The sequence below is a fragment of the Emydura macquarii genome, unplaced genomic scaffold (genome assembly GCF_026122565.2).
Source record: "Emydura macquarii macquarii isolate MOO-44397 ecotype Brisbane River unplaced genomic scaffold, CSIRO-AGI_Emac_v2 contig_383, whole genome shotgun sequence".
Lineage (NCBI taxonomy): Eukaryota > Metazoa > Chordata > Testudines > Chelidae > Emydura > Emydura macquarii.
The window spans coordinates 3,040,516-3,054,564 of record NW_027130520.1 but is presented as its reverse complement, the minus strand read 5'-3'; the positions used below and the strand labels follow the sequence as shown (position 1 = coordinate 3,054,564).

Sequence of the window (14,049 nt, the reverse complement as noted above, 5' to 3'; positions counted from 1 at the left end):
AGGAATAGAAATCACATAGGAGATATACATATACATATCCAAGGGTAAATAACAACAATGGGGAAGGTAGATAAAAGCAAAGTCCATTCAGTTAGAGTAGTTGAGGCATATTCACAACCATTGATTAGGAGGTGAGAATGTGTGAACAGTGACAATTACTTCTTGTAATGAGAGAACCATTCCCAGTCCCGATTCAGACCTAGTTTGATTGTGTCAAGTTTGCAGATGATTTCTAGCTCAGCAGTTTCTCTTTGAAGTCTGTTTTTGAAGTTTTTTTGTAGAAGTATGGCAACTTTCATTTTGTAAAATACTAAATAATGTTGCTTAGCTCAATACAGAGTATCAACTGTAAGCTCTTTTGGGCAGGAATCATGCCTTCTTTTATGTTAGGAAAGCACTTAGCAGATATCATATACTGCCAGGAATAAATAATAAATAATATTAATGGGGGATTAGCTCAAGTAAAGTTTGGCTTCTAGTAAATAATAAGTGTGGTTATTACCAAAAAAAAAAAGTGACTACAAGAGTAACTTTAGAACAGTACATATCCACTCCTTATGTGGATGTCAAATCATCTCTGCCTAATTTACTGACAAGAACAAGTTTTTACTATGATCAGCAAGCTAATTGTTACAAGTCCTGCTCCTATGTTACTTCTAACTAAGAATAGTTCACAGAATGTACAACAAAGTTGCTTATTGAACAAAAAACATTTCTATAAAATTATTAGTTTAAAAAAGCAGTACTCAGTCTGACATGTTAAGTGTATTTTTAATACTTTTTTTTCCAGGATCTAATATACAAATGCAATGGTAGTAATGTGCTCTTCTTATGTAAGCTTGGATGGAATATGTTGAAATCTACTTTCTGTATTTTATATAAATAATCTTCTAAAGCAACCTAGAAAAGAAAAAAAAGGTTTATAATGTACACAAATAGCCATCATATACAAACAGCAGCACATGAAATATTATTTTACAAACATTTAAACTATTTTTGACAGTCTTTGAATACATGGAAACCCTTTTGAGAAACTGTGCCCTTAAAAAATAGAAAGTAAAACTACTAGTCAGTTAGACACCTGAATCCATATTTAGGCACCTAAATAGGTGGCATGATTTTCAGATGTATTAAGCACCCATAACTCCCACTGAAATAAAAAACATCTGCTACTAATTAACAACAATTAAGTTTGTGCATTACCGTCGTGCACTTTTATCACACTTACTGTGCAGAGAAAGGCAGGAAATGCTTTACCAGGAACATTTTTACTGAAGGACCTAGCCTGAAAGGAGAAAAAAAGAAAAATATTGAGCAGAGAGGAAGTTACCATTTCAAAGTAAACCTCAAATACTGAGTTTTATGGCTCAATCTGGCAAAATTTATCATGAGCTTGAATTGTTCACATTTAAATATACTGCAGTGGAGAGTACAACTTTCATTATATAAAAAAAACCAGAACACATCCTTCAGCATATAGAGAACTAATTACAAAACTAAGGCTATGTCTTCACTGATGGCGGCAAATTCGCCACCGTCAGATAGATTTCTCTGGATCAACTGAGCAGTCAGTGAAGACCCACTCAGTCAATCCAGAAATCGACATATTAAGACCACCTCCTCAAGTAGCGTAGCGCTGCATTGACGGGAACAGTGCAGTGAAGATGGCGTGCAGAAGAGAAGCAGAGAAGTCGATGGGAGTTACACAAGTTTTTTGTGTAGCTTGCGTAACTCCAGTCGACAGCTGCAAATCTTGGAGGTAAGTGAAAACAAGCCCTAAGTGTCTAATATTGTGAGGTGCCTGTTACCATTCCTTTGCCTTTTAGCAGTTCTGTAGGTATAATCAGAACATTAACTATGTAAATTTTTATTCCACAGATCTGCTCCCTCCATGAGTTCTGCTTGTTTTAATATAAGAAATATGGTTTTACTACTTTTATTCCTGTCAGCACTGTACAAGAAACCGTGGGGGGGAGGTGACTTCTGGTCTGCACATCATCAGAATTAATAACTTAGCGCTGGTCTACACCTAAAATGTAAATGGACTTAATGTCGCTCAGGGGTACAAAAGAGATACACAGTTAAGCCAACCTAAGCCTCGGTGTAGGCACCACTAGATCGCTGGAAGAATTCTTCCATCAACCTAGCTACCACCTGTAGGAGAAAAACCCCTTCCATTGCTGCAGCGAGTATCTACACTATGGCACCACAGTGGCAACACTATAGCTGTGTTGCTATAGCATTTGTAGTGTAGTGTAGACAATCCTGCAGTCAGATCCACTAGTGCAGACCACTGGGTCTCGGCAGAGTTCCACTGATTTCTATGAGGCTGCAGGAGTCTAAGACAACAGATCTGATTGCAGGATTGAAGCATAAACTGCAGCTGCATTACCTTTAAATCAAGGTGTACAATTAATTGAACCTAAAAGACATGCCACAAAGAAAAAACTGTCCTTTAATATTTCTTTATTTATAAATACAGCATCAATGTTTTTTCAAAAACATTTTTTTTCTGCTTTTTTAACTTTTAAAAATACCAAGAATATCAATGATTGAATTCCCTGTTTTTTCTAAACAGCCCTATGGAGAACTGGACAAACAGTGGAATAGAAACAGGCTGAATCTTGGACTCCAACTTTAACAGCCCTCATCTGAAAGGAATATTCCTTAGAGAATATTCTTAACTGAAAGGAATATTCCTACCCCTTAGAGAATATTCCAAAGAGTAGGGTTTTTTATTTTAACCTTTGAGGTGAAACAACGGAAATAAAGGACCATTTTTTTTCTGCTTTGTAGTTCCCCCTTAACCAAACCTACAATATTTTTGTTGGGTTACACTTACTGGTCATGATGCATGAACCAGAAAAGGACCCAGCTTGACTTTCCCATCTCTTGCAAGGCTGACAGTTAAGTCCTTTAAGTCAAGAGTGGCATATCAGTCCCCTGGATCTAAGGAAGGGATGATAGTGGACAGGGAAACCATGCAGAACTTCAGTTTCTTTATGAACTTGTTGAGGTTTCACAGGTCTAGTATGTGTCTGAGATTCCCATTAGACTTTGGAATCAGGAAGTAGTGTGAACAGAACCCTATGCATCTTAGCTCCATAGGAACCTCCGCCACTGCTCCCACCCTTAGGAAGGACTGCACCTCCTGGGTTAGAAGTCTCTCATGAGAAGAGTCCCTGAAGAGGGAGTGGAGATGGGAACAAGGGGTAGATGAGAATTGAAGGGTGTCCCTCTCTTCTACCATGCAGAGCACCCAGCGATCTGAGGTGATGTTGACCATGCCCAGTAAAAGTGAGATAAATGGTCTCCAAAGATAAGGGTAAAATCCAGGTTCTGGACTGGTGTGTTGCTCCAAATCACACCTTAAAAAGTTCTGCCTAGGGCCTGAAGGTTGCCTCGTGGCCGTAGCTGCGGCGTCGATGAGGAATGATGAGGGTGCCTCCTCCCAAACCCCTTGTTTCGATGTCATCCAAAGTCCTGCCTTTGTTGTAGTGGCTGGAAATGGCCCAAAGACTGGGGCTTAAAGTGCCTTCTGGATGGGGCCGGTGTGTGGAAGCCCAAAGATTTTAGGGTAGTGCAAGAGTCCTTCAGACTATGAAGTTGCACATCCATCTGGTCGGAAAAGAGGGAGTTATCCTCAAACGGCAGGTCTTGCACTGTCAGCTGTACTTTGTAGGGTAGGCCTGACGATTGGATCCAGGAGTGGCGCCTCATCACCACTGCTGTGGCCATGGCACAGGCTGCCACATCTGCTGCATCAAGACGGCCTGGAGGGATGCCTTGGTTATGGTCCTGCCTTCTTCCACCAATGCCACGAACGCTGTCCTGGACTCTGATGGTAGGAGTTATTTAAATTTAGACATGGCTATCCAGGAATTAAGAGGGCCTGGTGATTTGATATCCTCAACTGAAGGTCCCCAGTGGAATACATCTTCCTTCCTAGCCGGTCCAATTTCCCGGCTTCCTTAGCCTTTGGAGACGGACCCTGCTGTCCTTGGCTCCCTTGATTGTTGGCTGCGGCCATGACCAGGGATGCTGGGGGAGGGTGTGTGTACAAATACTCATGCCCTTTTGGGGGTATGAAGTACTTTCTCTTGTTCCGCTTCGCTGTGGGCTGAAGGAATGCAGGAGTTTGCCACAAGGCCTTTATTGGCTTCAAGATGGCCCCACTGAGGGTAAGACCACTCTTGTTGATCTGGGGGATGTCAATATGTCCACCAAGGCTGGGTCAGAGTCATCAACCTCCTCCACTTTCAGGCCAACATTTTGGGCCATTCTCTTTAAGAGCTCTTGGTGAGCTTTGTAATCATCCTGTACTAGAGCTATGGACGTACCAGCAACGGCTTCATCTGGGGAGGACAATGAGGTGGCCATAACTGTCCTGGGATCCTGAACCTTCTCCAGTGCTGGTGGGTCCCCCATGGGGGTACCATGGACCTCTATCACCTCTGCCGCTGGCACTCCCTCTCAGACAGGTGCCGAATACGAGCTACCTGTGTGGGAGCCTTGAAAGGCCTGGGTTGTCCATGGTGTCTACACGGACCACTGCAGAGGCTATCTGCCACTGGGGGGTGTCATGCTGGCGGAACAGGTCCCTGGGTGTCGCCTCATATTTCTAGCCTGGTCAATATGTGCTCCAGCATGACCTATACCATTCTGCCTGGGACACCAAGCCAGAGGAGTCACTTCTGGGTGACCAGGGAGGTGCTGTGCCCCTTGGTGTAGTGTATCAGATACTGAGTAGTGCCAAGGTGACAAGCGGTGCCATGACCTGGAGTGGCATCGTGACCACGAGCAGTGCTAGGACTCCGAGCAGTGCCGAGATCATGACTTGTGCCATACCAGCATTTGTTGTCATGGCATTGAGGCTCGCGAGATCAGGCAAGATGGGAGTTGCTGCCTCGCCATCATCGCCAGCTTGCCCAAGGCAGAGGCCAGTCTCCATGAGGCAGCCTCTTGTGTTGGAGATGTCCCTTACGGGCCATGACTCGAAGGAGATGGAGATGCCTGGAGGGTCAAGAGACTTCTTGCTGCCATGTATGCCAAGGTTGAATCTCCTTTCTGATTCACCCTCAGTGTGGAGTCCACACGCGCCGGACTCAATGGTTCCCCCTCTGGGGCCAGAGTCAACGGTGCCAGATGGCTAACAGCCATCTGAGAGTGGTCTGTGACAGATCTCACTCTCTCCATGTTCTTTCTTGTTGGGAAGCATCCTTGGTCTGATTTCTTCGACTTCTTTGGCACCGGTGACAAGGAACAGTACTGCACCGACTGTACCAATTTCCTGGCCGCCGGGGAGGTATCATGGTGTCGCGTGGTCTTAAGCGCAGGGGTTCTTTGTGGTTCTCTGATTGAGAGGTACTCAGTGTCGGATCTGGTTGTCTCTCCGACGCACGGCAAAGTGCAGTCTCTATTAAGAGGAACTTTTGTCTACTGCCCCTGTCTTTTTTGGTCCTGGGCCTGAAGTTCTTACAAAGCTAGCACTTCACCAGGATGTGTCCCTCTCCTATGCACTTCAGGCAGCTATCATGCAGTTCGCTTACCGGTATTTTCTTCAGGCAATTCACATAATGTTTGAAGCCCTGGTATCAAGGTATAGCCAGGTGCCTCGGGCAGGCTAGTCCAACAGAGCAGGGATCCTAAATACCTAAACTAACCTAAATTCAATTTACTCAACTATTTACACTCTATTAACTAATTATTTACATCTAATTACAGGCACAACAACTGAGGCATATCACTTGCAGAGCAAGAAAAGAACCATCACAGCGACCACCACAGACAGAAAGAAGGAACTGAGGGGGCAGTGGGGCAGCAGCTGCCTATGTATCACACCATGAAGGTGCCACCCCAGGGGGCACCAGAGCCGACCCAGCATATACCACTAGGAAAAGCTTCTGGCAACGATGCACACAGCACGTGCACATCTACATTGGAATGGACATGAGCAAGTACTCAAAGAACAAACTTGCTTTACAATATGTTTACAATCTGGCATTTTATCTGAATATTTAATTTAATAAATATGACATATCTGATGTGATCATTTCTAAACTGGAATTTCCCCTTCTAATCTATTCCTTTAAAGCCATATAATATCCAGTAGTTTATTTATTGGTGTTGACTGCATTTCTTTGCTTCAGTTGTATTTATTTCTTCATTTTCACTGGACACACTGTAAAATGTCTTCTTTAAAAGATGACTCCAAGAATGCCCGGCCTAAATATTCACAAATCCCAAGATTGATCATATCTGTCAGTTTTTACCTTGCAGAATGCACCCTTGTAGTATTTTTTTTTTTAAACAGAGGATTGTTCCTGGGGCTGCAATTTATTACTTTTATATTAAATTTCTAGTGCTACCTGTAATTAAAGGTTGCCCAACATCTTGCCTGTTTTTATTTGCTTATAACTTTGACAAACTGTATCTGTTTGTTCTGAATTTTAACATGCAGAATGTCTTCCTCAACTTGAATTTTTTTGGAAAGTTTCAGCTAAAACTGTTCAGAAAGATTAGGGGAAAAAAAGTTGTTTGCCCATTTGAAAAAAAAAAAAAATTCTTCCACCTACTTTGTTGAAAAGCTCTAGTGTTTTCTTGCTTTGGGAGCTCGGGCCTTAAAATATGGCAAAGGTGACTGTCCTGGTTTCAGGGATGTCTTTTGCCGTCTCTATGAAAATTCACCCAAATTTGGCAAAGTTATAAAACTGAAAAATTGCAGTTTGTGCATGCTCATTAGAGACTTGTTAGAGCTTGGAAGCTAAATCTGCCTAAGATTCCACCTGGACTGAGCATGCTTCATCCCCTCACAGCTCCTACATTTCAATTGGACCACACTCCATCCTTTGGTTGCAGGGGCTATAGAGGACATTCCTGGCAATTGCTCCACCTGGCAGCTGGGGGCTGATGGGCCATGGTGGAGCCAGGCACCAGAAATAAAAGCAGTGAAACAGTTTCTCCCATACACTCAATGCTCCTGCTGCTGACCCCCAGGCAGCAAGGAGGAGAAGGAGGAAGCTACCACACTTGAATGTAGAGCAGTGAGAAATGGTGGGGGGAAGGGCCAGATGAGGGAAGATTGGATGTGGGGAGGAGACAGGCAGTCTGTATAGGAGGAGAGAGGGCCAGACACAAGGCTAGCGGCACAGACACAGAAAGTTTCTCAAACTGGGGGTCATGAGGTTATTATAGGGGAGTCGTGAGCTGTCAGCCCCTGCGCATGCCGGGGCTCTGGCTATCAACCATGCATGGCGGTGACAGGCTGAGCCCTTCAGAGCTGGGTGACCGGAGAGCAGTGACTGCTGGCCAGGTGCCCAGCTCTGAAGACAGTGCTGTCCCCAGCAGCAGTGCAGAAGTAAGGGTGGCATGGCATGGGGGGAGTCGACGCTTCAGGGGGGTCATCACAGCCTGAAATATTTTTAAAGGGGATCACAGCAAAAAAGTTTGAGAACCATTCATCTAGAATCACTAGAGGCACTCCCTTACAAAACCTGGAATTGAACTTAGACATCCTAAATCTCTACATTCCTCTGCTGTCAGCAAATACCTGTGAAACCCACTGACAAAACATGCATCTCATGCTCACTCCAGAGACTAAAGATAAAGGATAACAGTCTACTACTGCTACCAGTTACTGTTAGTTCAAATGTTCTGAACCCTGCTGATGACCCATGCTGGAGGTCAACATAGTGGAATTTCAGGGGGGGAAGCTTTTTTTTATTTTTTAAATTAGGAAATTATAGGCAAAAAATCCTAAAAGGAATGTTAAGGTTGCAAAGTCAAGCACTCAAAAGTAAGGAAATGCCCACACAAGCTTAATTTGGCCCCCTGTGTGTTTGAATTATGATCAGTGTCTAATTATTTGATCACATTCTGTTTTTTCCACAGGACCACTGCTTTATTCAGCACCAAAGATTCAGAAGTGAAAGGTGTGTAGTGAATGAGGCAGGTGATTGCAGGAAGATACAAGATGGTTTCATGCTTAAGGAAGATGAATGCCACTGTGAAAAACTGGAGTCTGTCCCTGCCTCTGCTGCAGAGTTCCTATGTGACATGGAGCAAATCACTTATACCAAATTTTTCACAGCTGGCCACTAACTGCATGTTCTTCATTTTCAGGGTGCCAAATGTGAGACACCTGGGGCCAGATTTAATGAAGTGCTGAACACTCACAACTTCAACTGAAGTTGATTGGAGTTGTGCTTTCAACATAAAATGCTATAAAATACTAAGCACTCTGAAAAATCAAGACCTAGATGTTTCAGATCAGGCACCCAAAATTAATGGACTCTTGACGGTTTTGACCTTAATCTCTATGTGCCTTCATTCCCCAGCTGTAAAAAAAAGGATAATAATCACAGAGATGCTGTGATGCATTCAGATACCATAGTGAGAGCACCATAGAAACTCCCATGAGGGAGTTAATAATTTTGTATTCAGTGCAGAGTTTGGATGGTGCTAAGCAAGGCCTGGGCCACACACTGATTATTTCTTTTTATCCTCCATATTGAAGATCCATTCATTAAATTAGGCAGGAATGGGGGGGAGGGGGAAGCATGTGATCTTATATAATAATATGATTATAAAATATCACAATGCGTAAGCACAAGGAGGCTGAATTAAGTTTGCACTTGACTTTGCACCTTAACATTCTTTTAATGTAGTTTTTTAATGCAATTTATTAATTAAATGTAGGTACACACACACGTAGATTGTAACATCTGGTTAAAAGCATTTCTTGTACTATTTATTTTTTCTGGAGAAATTATAGGAGAAATGGGGAGTGTACAAGTGCTTACATAGTATGTACCAATGTGCTTTTAGAAGCATAACCAGTATGTTTTATTTTCAACATTTATAGCAGCAAAGACAAAGAATAGGTCTCAGGGTATCTTCTTAAGTTAGGATCCACTACTAATTGAGCCATGTGAATAACAACCTTTGATAAAGCCATTGCACAGATATTGAAGTTAGACACAGTTATCCCAATCAGGTTGGGAAAACCAGAGAAACATTCCTGGTACAGCTCATTATGTATACAGTAGGTAGTTTTAGGGGGAAAAAAGTTTGGCACTTAAAGGCAAAATCTGAATGCCGAGCAACTAGTGCACCTGTGCCCCAAAATACACAACTCAGGCATATGGTCTGTCTAGGGCCGTGATTCTGGAATCTGATCTGTGCAGGCACACCCTTGCAACCATGCAAATCCTACATCCCATAATGACATATGTGCAAAAGTTTTCTGTCAGTAATTATACATACACACAGCTAGAACTCTGTGTAGGCAAATTCGTGTAAGTGTGCTATGATAAAGAGAGCAACCCTTCAAAAATATTTTGTTGTTTTAGAATAAGTTTTTTGGTGTATTTATTCTCCAACTCAAAGGACCAATCAGTTTAACACCACAATGCTACACTCCTCAAAGTAATCGCAACCAGCACCTTTCTGAGCGCTTTCAGCACAGGCGCCTATGACTGAATAGGCTGGAAGACTGAACATCTGCCTGAAGGTAAAATGTTTTAAAAATATTTGATATAATAAAATAAGGCGCTCAGCCAGACAGACCATCCAAGACTACATTCTGACAAAACTTCTTAACATTAAAATTGATTATTTGCTATCAACAAGAAAAGAGGAAGCTCACATGTTCTAGATGAACGTGCGCCTGGCTGGCAATGTTGTAAATTACATCTCTCACATTTTTCTCTTGATTGCCTCTTATGAAATCTTCTTGTGAAACTCCATGCTGAGAGTGGGAAGCAAAAAACAAAACACACATTTCTGCTTAACAAGAGAATAGAAAAGCCAGAAGTCTGCCTGGCAACCAAACTACAAGCAAAACTCTGAAAAAATGTTTATTTGTGCTTTTAAAGTAGTCAGGAAAGAGTAACTACTCAATCTTTGCATAAACTGACTAAGTACTTGGTAGTAACTAGGGATAACTGAGCTAAAATTTAAATTCTGATAATCTGAAATCAACTTCTTGCATGTCAAGTTTTTAAAAAAACCCCAATCAATTAATTAACTGAGGCTAGGCAGGATAAAGGAAAAAGTTACAAATTAACAAGAAAAAGATGTTTGGTCCACGAAGAAAGATATTCACAAGGGTCATTGAACATGGTAAAATTTTATAGTGAAGATAAGGCCACAGAGAAGACACAGGTTCACTATTTGCTAAGATAGTTCTCGTCTCTGCAACACTCTCAGTCTGGGTAAGAGAGAGGTTACCTTTGCATCCATCTCCTACACCCACTGATGACTGAAAAATTTCACAATCACATGCTTGTCTGTGATGGCAGGGCTAAGCACAATTCTGTGTGGGTGTGTGTATATGTATAGATGAGATTAAGTTATATCGAAACAAACAGATGTGAAAGTTGGAAGGTCCTCCATCCTAACAAACCACCATCATGAGTTATTGTTTGGGATGGATGTATCAGCCATTTTATGCTTTTATGCCATTCACATAATATTGAACTAGCAGGAAAGCAAAGCCAAAGATTACCAGTTTTGGAGTTCTTCATTATTCTACACAAAACAAAACTTGCAAATCAAAGGTATTAATTTATGTTTACATGATACTCATAAGACTAGTGCATGTGCCGTAAACACTGCCACAATTATATGAATTTATAAAAAAAACAATGAGAATGGTGTTATAATCTGAAAATGCGAACTGAGAAATTATGAAAAAAATATTCAATGCTATGCCTATAAATTTAGCCACAGACTCATTTGAACCTTAATGGGAAATTTGTGTCACTGACAATTTACCCGTTAGTGTAAGGGCTGCTGAATTCCAGTGCCAGTTAGGTGTTTTCTCTCTAGTTGTACAACTGGACCCCATGTGCTACAGCAATGAGTGAGCAAATACTTGTAGTTACTATTGAGTTGCACAGAAAAAGCAAGAGTATGACCACAGCACAACAAAGAGAAAACTAGGGAGTTCATTCTGAAATAAAGGGACCGCCACTAGAGAATTTAGGGATGGGAGGAAGGAACTGGTTCCCATTCCATGTGTATTTCTGCACATGAAGAAAGAAAAATCCTAAAATGTTACTGGATTTAAATACAAAAAATTGCAGTGAGGTAGCATTTAAAAATAAATAAATAACTAAATAAATCACTCTGATTTTACCTCCCAAAAGAAGCAAAGCAGCAAGCCCAAGCAAGGCCTATCGCTGAAGGAGCATACTGGGGTACTGCAAGCTACAGGAAGTGAACATTCTCCCACTACTAGCAACTGGGATCGTCAACATTTACTTTGTGGTCTAATGGAAAAGATTATATAACTAGAGCTGAGAGATGTAGTTAGAGACACTATATTGGTTGTTCCCAGTCTATACTTTCTTACCAGCATACAAATGTCCATAGGAAGAAAAATCTTTTGTCTTTTACTATGATACGGAGTTGCTCTTAAACAGGTGACAATGCCTTGTGCTTTTCCAATGTGACTGGCTGTATGGTCTGCATGGATATCCCGCACACCTGTATTTGCAGAAATAAAGATTAAAAACCATATACACTCAGTCTGCTCTATCATTGGTTAACATATTAACAATTCTCATGAGCAGAAACTGCATGACTTCCATATTACAGCTGTTAAGAATATATATGGCTTAAACAGCGTATGTTCAGTTTGTCCTTGAGACCTAATCTCAGAGGTGAAAGCTAGTAAACTAGCTTACTGATTACTACATTTTTGCACTGCTGTAGCTATTCAAATGTAGCTAAGCCAGTTCAAACTGCTGTTACAGACACACTACACCAGCGTGAAAATTGACTTCCACTAACAAACTGACTTGCACTAATACAATTTACCCTAGTAAATCAGTGTAGTTACATCAGTGCAACCTCTCACTCCTAGTGAAAACATGCCTTTAGAAGCACAAGCTGCTTAATATAGCTAGTAATGTAAATGAATCCCATTACACTAGTAATGGAAGTACTGCTGTAAATAAATTTGGAATACCGTTAACCCAAATATATTTTTATTCCTACTATCCCCTGAACACAACTAACAAACTGTCGGGGTCACCAGTATTATTAGTTGTTGGCTGCGTGTGTTCTTCCAGTGTGTATGCTGTCCCAGCTCTGTGCAGATAGCCGATATAGCAAACCACGACTGAATTACCCAAAAAGACTAGAGATTTGTTTTAGTAACGAAGGCACCAACCTAGGTTTATTGCTGACAAAACACAGTAAAAAGCACCCTATACGTGCTACAAGTACACTCAATACATGTATGCCCATGACAATGGACTGGCTCAGTAAATGGCAGGACTTTTCATTCCTTACTCGGCCAAATAAAGATGCTTCCTCTGAGACCTTCTTTTATACCCAGATACAAACAAGTTGTGTATTGCCCTTCTGATGTGTGCAGTTGCCGCCCTCTGACTGGTGAGATACCACCCTTTACCTTATACAGAATGGTTTGATCAAAACATTTCTATCTATTATTTTGCTACAACATCTTTATCCATCACATTGTCATTCTGGCCTTAGAAAGTGGTTAGTGTGTCCTCATTATCTTTGAGGAGTGAGCGTGTACCATTCCTGATATGGGAAATATTCTGGTACCAGCTTTCTAGAATGTGCTTGCTGAGTATTTTGTGCCTAGCACTTCTTTAGGAATGTGTGTTTTTGCAATACCAGCTTTGTTCTTCCCAGTTTCTGGGAATTTGCACACAGGTTCACAGCCTGCTAGCTTTGTTTTATAACAGCAGGGTTTGACTATTATTTTAGCTCAGGTCTCATACCTGGCCTGTTATTCTAGGCCTCATGTCTCAGGCATTCACTTTTTACTACAGCGTAGGGCCTATGTCAGTGTAGATAGGGTGACCTTACATCCGCTCATAGATGTATAACTTTACATTTGGCCATATTACAATACACATTGTTTGGTTGCACCCAGCTTACCAAGCAATCTAGATCGCTGTGTATCAGTGGCCTGTCCTCTTCATTATTTACTATTCCCTCAATCTGTGTGTCATCTGCAAATTGTCATGATTTTATGTTTTCTTCCAGGTGACTGATAAAAATGTTAAATCGAATAGGGCCAAGAACTGATCTCTGAAGAACCACACTAGAAATACACTTGCTCAATGAGGATTCCCCACTTACACTTATATTATGACACCTGTCAGTTAGCCAATTTTTAATTCATTAGTGTGTGCCACATTAATTTTGTACCGTTTTAGCTTCTTAATAAAAATTTTGTACAGTACCAAGCCAATGCCTTATAGAAATCTAAGCATACTATATCAACACTAATCTTTTTATCAATCAAATTTGGTATTTTTTTTTTTTTTTAAAAAGATTACAAGTTAGTTTGACAGGATCTATTTTCCATAAACACATACTGATGGGAATTAAGTACAGAACCCTTCCTTAATTCTGTTAAAGAAGTGCCATATCAGTTATTCCATTTTTTTTCCCCAGGACTGATGTCAGACTGATAATCCTATAAAATGGATAGAGAACTGGCTAGAGCATAGGGCTCAACGAGTAGTGATCAATGGCTCCATGTCCAGCTGACAACCGGTCACAAGCAGAGTTCCCCAGGGGTTGGTCCTGGGGCCGGTTTTGTTCAACATCTTTATTAATGATCTGGAGGATGGGGTAGATTGCACCCTCAGCAAGTTTGCGGATGACACTAAGCTGGGGGAAGTGGTAGATACCCAGGAAGGTAGGAATAGGATACAGAGTGACCTAAACAAACTGGAGGATTGGGCCAAAAGAAATCTAATGAGGTTCAACAAAGAAAAGTGCAGAGTCCTCCACTTAGGAAGGAAGAATCCCATGCACAGCTATAGACTGGGGACCGACGAGCTGGGCAGCAGCTCTGCAGAAAAGGACCTGGGGGTAACGGTGGATAAAAAGCTGGATATGAGTCAGCAGTGTGCCCTGGTTGTCAAGAAGGCTAATGGCATATTGGGCTGCATTAGGAGGGGCATTGCCAGCAGGTCACGGGAAGTGATTATTCCCCTCTATTCGGCATTGGTGAGGCCGCATTTAGAATATTGTGTCCAGTTTTGGGCCCCCCAC

General features: G+C 41.6%; 1 protein-coding gene across 2 annotated transcripts in view; it reads right to left on the bottom strand.

Annotated features, from left to right (window-relative positions):
* Positions 1-752: 752 nt before the first annotated feature.
* The window catches only part of NDUFAF6 (NADH:ubiquinone oxidoreductase complex assembly factor 6), a 29,791-nt gene continuing 16,494 nt past the window's right edge, over positions 753-14,049 (bottom strand). For both annotated transcript variants that reach the window (XM_067536803.1, XM_067536812.1), the window contains exons 6-9: positions 11,357-11,490; positions 9,647-9,748; positions 1,229-1,285; positions 753-900 (exon numbers count right to left, since the gene is read on the bottom strand). In XM_067536803.1, the coding sequence (XP_067392904.1) occupies positions 772-900; positions 1,229-1,285; positions 9,647-9,748; positions 11,357-11,490 (422 nt within the window). In that variant the 3' untranslated portion in view covers positions 753-771. The remainder of the gene's footprint in view (positions 901-1,228; positions 1,286-9,646; positions 9,749-11,356; positions 11,491-14,049) is intronic.